Genomic DNA, 13,288 nt, shown 5'->3' on the forward strand with positions numbered 1-13,288 from the left:
GCAAAAAAAAAAAAAACATCGGGCCCTGTGCATGAAAGAGGCAGCAATAATTAATGGCAAAACTTTACCATGTATCTAAACACCAACATGTAATATTGTAATACCAAAAAAATTTGCTGCAGCAAATTGATTGAAACAACCCTTAACCGGTGAGTGCTTTGTATATACATACTGGGCCACTAGTCACTAAAGAGAATGTTTTTCTAATTTCGTGCCAGTTTTGTCCAAGTGGCATAACACAGTAGCATGCGAATGTGGATGAAGGATGCTTAAAAGTCTATTTTGCCTCGGCAAAATAAATGCAAGATTTGGTCCTGTCTCATCTGTGTATGTCCAATTTTTTTTTTAAACCTAAGCCAGCTAAAGTTACTAAGGTACTATTATTCTCGCAATGTCCTTAGCTCCACAAGCAGACCAAATCTTCACTTCATCCAGGATTTTCGCCGCTAGCTGAAGCATTGAGAGTTCTTTGCTTTTGAAGATTCACCTGTTCCTTTCGCACCAAACTTCCCAACAGAGCAGCATATGCAATGATTGCATTGTCCAAAATTTTTAAGGCGTTTTCAAACCGATGCACTCGCATTTTGTGCAATTTATACTGTGTTCTGTATGCATCAAAGGAAGCAACCGTTCCTGGAATGTTTGTGCTGCAATCTGCAAGGAGGATCAAGTCGCCGCCGGCTGACAGCGACCGCGACACCGTTAGGCCAACCAAGTGACCAACTCCTCCCCTTTTTTGCTTCCCCACATCAAAAATTTTCCTTTGCCGCGCTTTTCAGTTAGGTAAGCTAGGTGTATCAAACCAAGCTACTCAGACCAACTCCCAGTCCCAGCCTCAGTTTAATTAACCTCCAAATCCCATCATTCTTGATTAACTACTAGTAGTATTACGCATTAGCAAAATCGCCACACTTTTAATAGGAGGCCTTTTGCCAAGCAGATCACCTCGTCGATCGAGACACAGATCAAATTAAGATGGCTTGCAAGAAGCAGAAGTCGAAGCTCATGGCATTTTCGCTGGCGATGGTGGTGGTGGTGGTGCTGCTGCTGGGGCGGTGCCGCGGCGACGTGGTGCAGTTCATCTTCGGCGACTCGCTGTCGGACGTGGGCAACAACGACTACCTGACCAAGAGCCTCGCCCGCGCCGCGCTCCCCTGGTACGGCATCGACTTCGACACCGGCATGCCCAACGGCCGCTTCTGCAACGGCCGCACCGTCGCCGACATCGTCGGCGACAAGATGGGCCTCCCCCGCCCACCCGCCTTCCTCGACCCTTCCCTCGACGAGAACGTCATCCTCAAGCGCGGCGTCAACTTCGCCTCCGGCGGCGGCGGCATCCTCAACGAGACCTCCTCCCTCTTTGTAAGTAGTACTCCTTTCTTCTATATCGAATTATACGAAATTGTTGGCTTTCCACGTAACGTTTAATCATTATTTTATTAAAAAAAATTATATAAATATTATTTATTTTTTCGTTTGACTTTTTTCTTAACCAATGTTCTTTATGTTTGATTAAATTTATAGAAAAAATTATAAACAACATCAAATTAGTTTTATTAAATTTAACATTGAATATGTTTTGATAATATATTTATTTTGTATTAAAAATATTAATATGTTTTCTATAACGACTAAGAAAAAAATCTTAATATGTTTTCTATAACGACTAAGAAAAAATTAAATAACTTATAATATGAAATGAAAATGGAAGGGTATGATTTTAACTTATGCTTTTACATATAAATGGTTAAATATTATAGAAAAGTTAATGAAGTTATATATTTTGGGATAGAGGTTGCCAAGAATTTATCTTGTGCTCGGTGAACTGAAGAACTGAACCGAATATGTCACGCATGTGCGGTTGCAGATACAGAGATTCTCGCTGTACAAGCAGATCGAGCTGTTCCAGGGGACGCAGGAGTTCATGCGGCGCAAGGTCGGGAAGGCGGCGGCGGACAAGCTGTTCGGCGAGGCCTACTACGTGGTGGCGATGGGCGCCAACGACTTCATCAACAACTACCTCCTCCCCGTCTACTCCGACTCGTGGACGTACAACGGCGACGCCTTCGTCCGCTACATGGTGACCACCCTGGAGGCGCAGCTGCGGCTGCTCCACTCCCTCGGCGCGCGGCGGCTCACGTTCTTCGGCCTGGGGCCCATGGGCTGCATCCCGCTGCAGCGGATCCTGACCTCCACGGGCGCGTGCCAGGAGCCGACGAACGCGCTGGCGAGGAGCTTCAACGAGCAGGCGGGCGCCGCGGTGGCGAGGCTGTCGTCGTCGCTGGCGAACGCGACGTTCAGGTTCGGGGAGGCGTACGACTACTTCCAGGACATCATCGACCGCCCCGCGGCGCACGGGTTCAACAACTCGCGGGCGCCGTGCTGCTCGCTGGGGCGGGTGCGGCCGACGCTGACGTGCACGCCGCTGTCCACGCTGTGCAAGGACCGGAGCCAGTACGTGTTCTGGGACGAGTACCACCCCACCGACCGCGCCAACGAGCTCATCGCGCTCGAGACGCTCCGCAAGCTCAACATCACCGTCTCCGCCAACAACTCCACCTCAACCTAGCTAAGTAGTAGTAGTAGAACTAGTAGTATATTGGTTCAACGTACGTTCTCAGCGTTTTTGTTTTGGTTCGTACAAACATTGTAAAATCCTTGCGTTCCAAACGAAATTCGTGATTCATATATACATGATTCATGTGAAATTGTTCCTACGCTCATGGCTTATGTTTGGTTTGCCTGTGAGAAAGGTCCGGGGGTCTTTCGGTTAGCAACACCATAAGATATAGCCTAGGCCGACTCTGATTTAAATCTCACTTCTCTTAATAAATCTCGTTATAAAAGTTCTTTTTCTTATACTAGAAAAAAAATATCCATGCATTGCAACAAGACAAACTAAACTCCGATTTTTCCAAAAAATCTTCAAACTCAAAATCCCCTCCCCACCGCCATGCATATGCATGCCATGGTCATCCTCGGCCTCCTCCCTACCACGTGCGTCATTGTGCTCTACGCCGCCGGCCCGCACTTCTGCGCGGGCATCGAACTCGGCTCTGCCAAGAACCCCGCCATGGCCCCCCTCCCCGCTTGGTGGCACCCAAGACTACCCTGCGCCACTGCGCCACATGCCATCCTACCTATAGAGTAGATATGCAAGCGACGCTCACGGGCATATCGAGTAGTGCCAGAAGCCGATAGTCGCGGCGATGCGCGGCGCCTGCTTCAGTGGCAAAGTCGATATCGTGGCCACTTGTGATATACTCCTTCCGTTTCTAAATGTTTGACATCATTGACTTTTTCGCATATGTTTGATCGTTCGTCTTATTCAAAAAATTTTGTGAAATATGTAAAACTATATGTATACATGAACGTATATTTAACAATGAATCAAACGATAGGAAAAGAATTAATAATTACTTCATGTTTAAAAGGCGAACGGTCAAACATGTTTTAAAAAGTCAACAACGTTAAATATTTAGAGACGGATGGAGTATGATGCTAAGGACGCCATGTTCAAGCCCCACCGTCCCGCCGCCCCGCCATTGTTGCCATCCTGCTACTTTCAGGTCGTCTTTCTTCATAGGCGCGGCTGAAGGTAAGCAAAAGGCATCCTTCATGGCGCCCGTAGTCTCGGCGGTAGGGACCAAGACACTAAGGCGGTGTTCTATCAAGCGGCTCCCTTTGGCACGCAAGGTGTGGCCATGGACCGAGCAGCCAATCTTCGGGTGGACGAGCTGTTCAATGTCGCGGAGGCAAAGGGACGGTGGATGGCATCCTTCCTGGCACCCGCCGTGGTCGCGGGGGAGCTTCAGGAAGTGCCGCCCAAGCTTCCTCCCATTGACAGCGTCGTCTTCGACCCTTTGTCACCGCCCATCTTGTAGATCTCCTCACCAGCTCCTTCCTGGTCACGACTTACCTATTTGTGCGGCTAGCGGTGGGCAAAAGGCTTCCTTCATGGTGGTCGTCGTCTCGACGGTGGAGACGAAAACACTAAGGTAATGGTGTGGTGCTCGATCGAGCGGTTCCCTATTATGCACGAGCTGTAGCCGTCAACTACCGCCTAGCGCCAGAGCACCCCGTCCCCAGCTGCTACGATGACGTGTGGTCCACACTGCGGTAGGCTGTTGCCACCACCGCCGGTGCCGCGGATGCCGACCCATGGTGGCGAGCCTTCGTGCTCGGGCATAACACTCTCGCAAGAGATCGAAATGAGAAGAGAGATGAATAAAGAGAGGGGAGAGGAGAGTCCCTACATGTGGTCCCACCTGCCACATCAGCAGAAACGATTCTCCAAACCACCAAAGCACTTGGTTTGTACCTGTTGTTGAAGATGGGGGAGGTGTTATACCTGTTATACGGTCGAGGGATGCGATTAAATTAGAAGAATAAGGGAGGCAAAGTAGACTTATGTACCTGTTTTTGAAGATGAGGGAGATGTTATACCTGTTTTACGGTCGAGGGATGCGATTAAATTAGGAGCAAGAATAAGGGACACAAAGTAGACTTTTGTACCTGTTGTTGAAGGTGGGGGAGGTGTTATACCTGTTTTACGGTCGAGGGATGCAATTAAGGGCCTGTTTGGTACAGCTCCAACTCCTAAATATAACTCCAGGAGTTGAGTCTAGAGTGGAATTGTGGAGCTGCCTAAACCCAGCTCTATAACTCTAGTATATTTTGTGAGAGAGCTCCACCCAACTCCACTCCCAGTTTTGGTGGAGCTGAAACTGTTTGGCTGAGCTCCAGCTCCAGGAGGGGTGGAGTTGGAGCTGGAGCTGTGCCAAACATGCCCTAAATTAGGAGCAAGAATAAGGGATGCAAAGTAGACTTTTGTACCTGTTTTTGAATATGGGGGAGGTGTTATACATGTTTTACGGTCGAGGGATGCGATTAAATTAGGAGCAAGAATAAGGGAGGCAAAGTAGACTTATTCCAAGTAATAATAGATGTAAAAAGGTTTTGATAGAGTAGGCCTAATCTGGCCCAGGAGAGGCCCATAGAATCAAAGGATTTATTTTGCACCGGTTTTTGACGATGGGGGAGGTGTCATACCCGATTTACGTTTGAGAGATACGATTCAATTAGAAGCAAAAGATTTGGGAGGCAAGCAGAAAGATTTTGATAGAGTATGCCTAATCTGGCCCATAGACGCTTTAAAGCATGCAAGTGCAAGTAATAATATGTGTAGAAAAGGGAAAACAAGACAGTGAGAATCGAACTCTGGTGGCCAACATGAAGACCTCCTTCCTTAATCCTTAGCAAAGTACGCAGACTACGGCTTGTGCTTGGTGATTAAATGGAAAATACACATACTATCTACACTGTAGTTTGGGAGTAGATTGAAAAAGACCTGACGTGACTAAGCGGATTAAAACGGATTATTTTTCGAAAACGCTATAAAAGTGGCGACAGTTTTTCCCTTTAAAATATGTCGGTTTGTGGTGCATTGAATTGACGTCAAGATTGGCGCTAAAACAGCAGTATGCTATGGCCGGGAGTTCAGCATAGCACGCTCATACCAGCTTAGCAAATATCTTTTCTTGAAAAAAAAACACTTCTCATATATTTATACAAATTTATATAGTAGTTACATCCCACTTACACACCACTTACATATGTAATTTTAGAATTTACATATGTAATTTTGAGACTTACATTGTAAATACACTAAAATTATATATGTAATTTAGGGACTTATAATGTAAATAAATACCGACTATTTTTTAATGAAAAATATGACGCCATAAATATAGCTACTCCCTTATTTTTTTCCCTGCACGGCTAAGAAATTATCGTACGGTGGCTGAGGCGCTTCTTGAAATCATCGTACGGTGGCTGAGGCACTGTTCGGTTTGCTGCAAGGACCGGATATACAATCGAACCGGTCACAACCGGATAAACCGGGCGGTTTTTGGTGAAAACCGGCGAACCGGACGCATCTAAACAGGCGGTTCTGGCGAGCACGTGGACCAGGCTACAAAGGCCCACTAGGCCCAAGTCATGCATGTGTCATTTTTACTGAATAAATGAAACAAGGGTGGTTTGGTCACAACCGGATGAACCGGGCGGTTTTTGGTGAAAACCGGCGAACCGGACACATCTAAACAGGCGGTGTCATGCATGTGTCATTTTTACTGAATAAATGAAAAAAGGGTGGGATGATGGGACTCGAACCTGGTTGTCTCGTTACAAGTTCAACAACTAAGCCAAGTAGACCACTTACACATGTTGTTTAAAGGAGAATGCACATATAATATGAAGGCTCCGGTTCTGCAGTCAAACCGGACGACCCAGTGGTCAGACCGGTGAGCCGGTGAACCAGAAGCTTTACTGGTTCGATGGCCGGTTCGGCTTTTTGCACTATGGCTCTGGGCATCCAAGCAATCCTGGAGTATCTCAAACTCTGGGATATCCTTATGTCAATCCAACTATCGGATGAGCCTGACTCTATGATTTGGAGGTGGGAGTCCTCAGGAGAGTATTCTTCTCGGTCAGCATATCGTGCTCTGTTCTTGGGAAGAATCCATTTCCAGTACAAGCCTATTTGGAAATCTTTGGCGCCTCCTCGTTATCACTACTTCCTTTGGTTGGTCTCTCTCAATAGATGCTGGACGACAGACCGTCTCCGGAGCCGTGGCTTGTCGCACCCGGAGTGCTGTGTTCTTTGCGATCAAAGTGACGAGACTATCGAACACCTTTTGGTTGCATGTCCGGAGTACTGGCAGTTGTGGTGGATTGCTCTCAGAGCAATTGGACATTCGGAATGCTTGCCGATCAATGAACCCTCCTTTCACCTTTGGCTCTGTGACAACAGAAATAAGGTGACCAATGCGCATCGTCGGGGATTTGACACCATCGCAACCCTGGTAGTATGGACGATTTGGAAAGAGAGTAACAATAGAGTTTTCAATCAGACCAGCAGATCTTGGATGGAGATCACTCGGGCCATGATAGGTGAAGCTGATCTTTGGAGACTGGCTAGGGCAGCCATTCCTAGCTTAGTAGTCCATTCGGATAGGGAGGGGTCGCCAAATTATTTTGGATATTAGGCTTTAGTATTCTTGCTCCTCTCCTGTATTCTGTCCCCATCTTTTTTCTTTTGTTGCGCCCGCCTTGTACATAAACTTTATCTCTTCTTAATACAATGATGCGCTTCTTACGTATTAAAAAAACGGATTTTAGCGTACGCAAGTGGGACGACGGACGGAAAAACAACACCCGAAAACCTTACATAATCTTTTATTAGGTATAGATTTAACGTTTTCACTTCTCTTTTAATAAATTTCGATATAAGATTTATTTTTCTTATACTTAACTTTCTTTTTGTTTGGTTGGTTGTATATGTAACGAGGTTAACATTGGAGCATTGGTGTGCAGCCGTGGGTGTGCACGCCATAGTGGCGGACACACTCATTGGGAAGGGTGGGTCGGCCGGCCCAGCTACGGTCCGTGTCGCCCCACATCCCCAAACCCCATTTTAGTCATGCTAGAAAAAAATGCTCGTACGTTGCAACGAGAAGGCTATTTTAATCTTATTATTGTTAGGTGGTTTAGTTAAGGTAAAATTCATCGTGGGAATTCGCTTGGATATATGTTTTTTTATAAAAATATCATGAGCTGCAATTATGAGCCTAATCGTGTCAAGTTAGTATGCGAGTTTTTTTTAAGAGATTTCTTATACAACTCCTTTTGTATTTCTAAAAACAAACGAACTTAAAAACCGACTCAAATACGTATATTTATTTTCAAAAGCGAATGAGCTTAAAAACCGACTTGTATTATACAAGGATGACGCACCAAAGTATCAACAAAAACATCTTTAATTTTTATAATAGTAGAGATATATGAAGAAACTTATAAGGTCGTTTTTAATCTTTGATAGTTCGAATGGTTGAAAATAATTTTTGTCCCTGCCGTACTTGCCACCGTAAGTACATATATGTGCTCAATATAATCTAGTCTCCACTTTCTCAAAATAATAATAATAATAATAATAATAATAATAATAATAATAATAATAATAATAATAATAATAATAATAATAATAATAATAATAATAATAATAATAATAATAATAATAATAATAATAATAATAATAATAATAATAATAATAATAATAATAATAATAATAATAATAATAATAATAATAATAATAATAATCTAGTCTCCACGCGATGTCCAAGTATAATTCCTGATAATCATCACGGAGAAACATTGCCTATCAAGACGGCTAATTTCACCCAACGTGGCTGACAAACGCATGTATGTGAACATACAACCAGATAAAGTCCTAGCAAGATAATGAAGAGCCATCGTTCCGCGATCAACCATGTTCCGTAGCTTAACCCACCCATATTTTTAGTTAATAAATTCAAGTCTGAAGTCTCCAAACCTGTCAAACTGTAAATTTTAGAAATATCAGAGAAAAACAATGCGCGTTAAGGCCGAGATAACCGGATAATAATGAGATAAAGACAAAGTATCTGGAATAGATAAAGTTATAACAGCTTTTCAAATTAATCCACACGTGAGAGATGAATATACTTGAAAGGAAAACAGACCGGTGTCATTACAACAAGTGTTTACCACTATATAACCAGCTGTGGCATGGACCAACGAACATCGACCACATCAACCCACGTACAGAAACCCAGCTTTCGCAAGTAGATGAAGATGGCGCATCCTCCTCGTCGTGTTCTTGGCCTTCTTCGCCGTCGCCTCGCTGCAGCCATCGGCAGCCGTCAGGGACGCCCAGGTGTTTAGAAGGCCAATGCCGACGTGTCCCAGCTATCAGCTTCGCTGGTTGGATTGCCAGGTCTACCGCCACTGCAAACGATCCAAATCCCAGGTCTTCCACCATTGCCGCCACTTCCGACGATCCAAATCCCATGTCTTCCTCCATTGCAACCACTTCCGACAATCCAAATCCCAGGGCTTCCACAACTGCAGCCACTTCCAACGATCCAAATCCCAGAGCTTCCGCCATTGCCACCACTACTGCCGTCAGTTTCCATCACACCGGGATCATCAGGTGCACCAGTACAAGTCCCCAATAGCTCCCAGAGCGCACTGGCAGTGGCAGCGCCTATCACACCACAGCCGACGGAGTGCTTGTCGTCGCTGATGGCACTGATGCCGTGCGTGGAGTATGCCACCAAGACCGATGTGCCGGCTCCGCCAAGCGTCTGCTGCGACGGCTTCAAGTCGCTCGTGGAGATGGCGCCCATCTGCCTCTGCCACGGCATCAACGGCAACATCGGCAAGTTCATGCCGGCGCCCATCGATCTCACACGCATGATGTCTCTTCCAGCCACCTGCGGTGTGACCCCTCCTGTCGAGGCTCTCACCAAGTGCTTCAGTAAGTATTAGCTTCATTTTTCTTTCTCAGCAGTTTCCCGAATTTCACATATATATATCATTTTAATTAGCTGTGTTCTACTTTTGCAATTCTTTTTTTCTCAATTTATACATAGTACTAATAATGTTTATCTACGGGAAGACTGATTTTTATCGATGTTGTGTTAATTTTGACAGCGGGACCAGTGCCACCGTTGATGCCTGCTCCTACTCCTGCTGCTGCTCCATCTCCATCTCCCGGTAAACATGAATTAACAATTCTTTATAGAAAAAATAATACATGTTATCTTCATCAATCCTGAATTGATCCTCTCCGACGAGTGCTGTATTCTGATTCTGATTTTTGTTTTTTTTTTAATTCTTCTGCAGAGCCATCAGCTTAATTTATAGCAACAAGATGGATGCTCATAAATTAGGTGCAATCAAGTAGATTAGAAGTTTGATCTTAGATATAATATATAGTACCCCAGTACATATGAGTGCATATATGGCTGCATGCTGCCCAGCTAGTTTTTTTTTTTAGTTTCACTCTGCAAGACGTTGTAATTAGGTCTAATCTAGGGGATCAGTCTAATTAGTTTATATCAATGTCATTTGTACTCTGGTGCAAATATATATATAAGTACCAAGTCGTTCAATATATTTTTCTCCTTGCACCGTATAGACATAGTCGGTTCCGTTGTCGATATATATATTTATTACATGGATGTTTCATGTCATTATTATTCATGAGTACTCTCCCTTACTGTTACTGAGATAATTTTACGTTTTAAATCAGAATGCTTGAATTGCACAGGTGCTGGTCGATTCGTTAAAAAAAATGTATGTTACAGTAAGTTATTAAAATCTAACTAGAAAAAATGTGTTGCAATGGGTGAGGCTATTTTAATCATATTATTGTTATGCTAGAAAAATGCACGTGCGTCGCTACGGGTAAAGGAACAGTTAAATGCTATAAAGTCTAGAGTTAACATGTATATAGTACTGTTTCAAGATAGATAAATTATTTATTAGGCTAATGATAATCACGACGGATAAAAAAACACGCTCTCTCTCTCGACCCTTGTGTGACAAACTATCATATCATTTCCAAAATCGAACACATACTCGTGTAGAGATGGATCGTGTCAGGACTCACGCGTGGACGACTGAATAAAATACATGTGCATTGCACTGCGTAATGGTTAGGTGGATGAAATATGACCTCAATGATTTATCGAAGCACCTAAGTATAATCATAAGTACCGGCGACAATTCATAGTTATCACAAATGCATATTTGTGCTTGGACAATTAATCCACTCTACGCGTGCAGGATGTGAATGATGTCCCTAACACATGGTCCCGATGATTGTAGCATTGGAGAAACAGATAGCCGAGCAACACACCTTTACGTATAAGTCATCAATAATGAATTTTTTGGGAGGTCATTAATTATTTTAAACTACAATTTTTTATGGCACTTTTATAATCTTTTATCATAATTGATGATTGCTATAACATTGCATTGATTATAATCACAATGCAACAGTACAGTGCTATGCTCTAGCTGACAAAACCTGAACAGTGCCAGCCGTGCCATATGTTCCTTTTTCTTCTGTAGAAAACCTCTCTTAGCGCATGATTAATTGAGTTTTATTATTATAGTAATTAAAAAATATATAGTATTTTATATCAACTTGTATATAGAAAGTTTCAAAAACGCGCTAACAAAAATCGGAGATAGAAGGAACAGAGCCATGGTGTGAAGTTTCACGCCATGCACATATTCAGTTTTCATGTTTTGAAAAAATACCGATTGGTTCATGTATTTATATTGATTTTTGTGTATATAATATAATTATATTTAATTTTCGAATTAAAAACTGGTGCATTATAAGATTTTAGAATCACTAAAAATCTATTGAAGAAAGAGGTGCAAAACTTCTGTTTTTTCAGCCCTCGGATGTGCATGGTCCGTGCTAGTGATTGAGAGAAAAAAAATTACGCGCAAATATGATTTGAGACGAGGGAGTGAAAGTAGAATTATTCTAGGGCCTAGGTAAACATATATTGATTTTTGTGTATATAATTTAATTATATTTAATTTTCAAATTAAAAACGGATTTATTATAAGATTTCATAATCAATAAAAATATATTAAAAAAGAATCAATAAAAATCTGTTGAAAAAAGAGGAGAAAAAATTTGAAGGCAAATATGATTTGACACGAAGGAGGCAAAGTAGACTTATTTTAAGAGAGACCCATAGACACAGTAAAAGTAATAAATGGTGTTAAATGGAGAGGAAAGTGGGAATCAAACCCTGGTGGCCGAAATGAAAACTTAGATAGATTGCTACACGTGAGAGGTAATTACATGGAAGATACATATACCATATCAAACGTGGTTTTGGGGTAGATAAAAAAAAAACCCCGGTCCGACTGTTAACCGGATTAAATCCGGATTTTAGCGACGCGTGTGGTATGACGGACAAAAAAACATCCAGAAATCAAACGTATTTTTTAATTATTAGGTATATAGACTAGAAAAAATGTCCGTGCGTTGCAACGGGTAAAGTCTATTTTAATCTTAATATTGTTATATGGTTTAGTTAATATGAAATTCACTGTGGGAGTTCGCTTGGATATATATATTTTTTGAAAATCATGAGCTGCAGTTAGGAGTCCGATCGTCTCAAGTTAGCATGAGAGTTTTTTTAAAACAAATTTCTTATATGATTCCTTTTGTATTACTAAAAGTGAACGATTTTAAAAACCGACTCAAATACGAATATGTATTTCCGAAACCAAACGAACCTAAAAACTGACTCATACACGGATAACGTACCGACGTAAACATCTTCAATTTTTATAATAGCAGAGATATAGATTTCTTACACATTAGTCATCAGTCTACTATTGAATAATCAGATAAATCAAGTATTTTAAGTAGGAACAAAAATTTTTATGAAAATTCGTGTATAAGTAGTACCATTTTGACCGTTTCTGATTTTAGCCGTAAATAAAATTCGATTTTCTTTCTATTCCTTTAGCACATAATACAACCTACAGTAAATAGTTAAATTGGTAAATATATAAAAAAATCCATTTTACTCACTTGAACTATTTTGATGAAGCGCTTAAACCCCTAAATAATTTTTCATCCTGTTTTATACCCCCACCCCCGAACTATTGAAAGTGGTTCCGCTTATTTTCTAACAGCATTTCTTTTTTTTATCTCTCTCGTATAAGTTATATACGTTTGTTCGACTACCAATCTTCGTTGTTAACTTTCTCAATATTCGTGCCGTGTATTATTACGCCAATACCGTAAACTAGCGACTATGGTTTGTGTGTGTTGTATCATTACCTAATTAGAGCTAGCTCTGCCACCACTGCCATTCTACCTGTATTTTAAACCTGCATCCGCAACTGGCACGCCATCGCCTGACGGCTGGACTGGAGTCGTGAAGCGAACCGGATTTGTTCTCACGTGGATATGGTGCAGCGCTGCACACCGCGAAGCTTCCACTGGCAGGTGGTCCCCGGCTGTCAGCCAGTTCTACGGCCGTCGAAGAAACGTTCCGAGGTTTGTTTAGCACGCCGGTTTCCGTTCGTGCGTGGGGACGTGGGGGTTTTGCCCCACTTTCCAAAACCACCTATTCCTCCGCGCGTGCACCCCGAGCCGTTAACGTCACCGACACGCGGGCCCCGCGAAACGGGTGACCCCGCATGGCAGACAAAGTAACTCGCTTCTGGAGAGGTGGGGCCCTCGGTCGAGGTTCCCGTAGCGGACGACGGGGAGGGGAAGAGAAGAGAAGAAACGGCTACTCCTCCCCGCGCGCCGCGCGCGGCTGCGTTGGTTTTGGGGTTTTGGAGCGTTGCGGATTGCCACGGCGCACGCCACCGGTGGCGCACGCTTTACAGGTGGCTCCCCCGCCGTCTCCCCCGC

The 13,288-nt window shown here is 43.1% G+C and overlaps 1 protein-coding gene across 1 annotated transcript; it reads left to right on the plus strand.

The window, feature by feature from the left end:
- Positions 1–851: 851 nt before the first annotated feature.
- On the plus strand, positions 852–2,717 carry LOC4340566 (GDSL esterase/lipase At1g74460). Its single transcript, XM_015786503.3, has 2 exons — positions 852–1,362; positions 1,868–2,717. The coding sequence occupies exons 1-2, from the start codon at positions 976–978 to the stop codon at positions 2,567–2,569; spliced, it is 1,089 nt and encodes a 362-aa protein (XP_015641989.1). The 5' UTR covers positions 852–975; the 3' UTR covers positions 2,570–2,717.
- Positions 2,718–13,288: the final 10,571 nt, after the last annotated feature.

This window comes from Oryza sativa, chromosome 6, assembly GCF_034140825.1.
Source record: "Oryza sativa Japonica Group chromosome 6, ASM3414082v1".
NCBI lineage: Eukaryota > Viridiplantae > Streptophyta > Magnoliopsida > Poales > Poaceae > Oryza > Oryza sativa.

Coding starts and splice junctions, on each gene's coding strand:
- LOC4340566 (XM_015786503.3), top strand. CDS start 976: ATGGCTTGCAAGAAGCAGAAGTCGAAGCTCATGGCATTTTCGCTGGCG. Junction 1,363..1,867: donor ACGAGACCTCCTCCCTCTTT/GTAAGTAGTACT, acceptor GTGCGGTTGCAG/ATACAGAGATTCTCGCTGTA.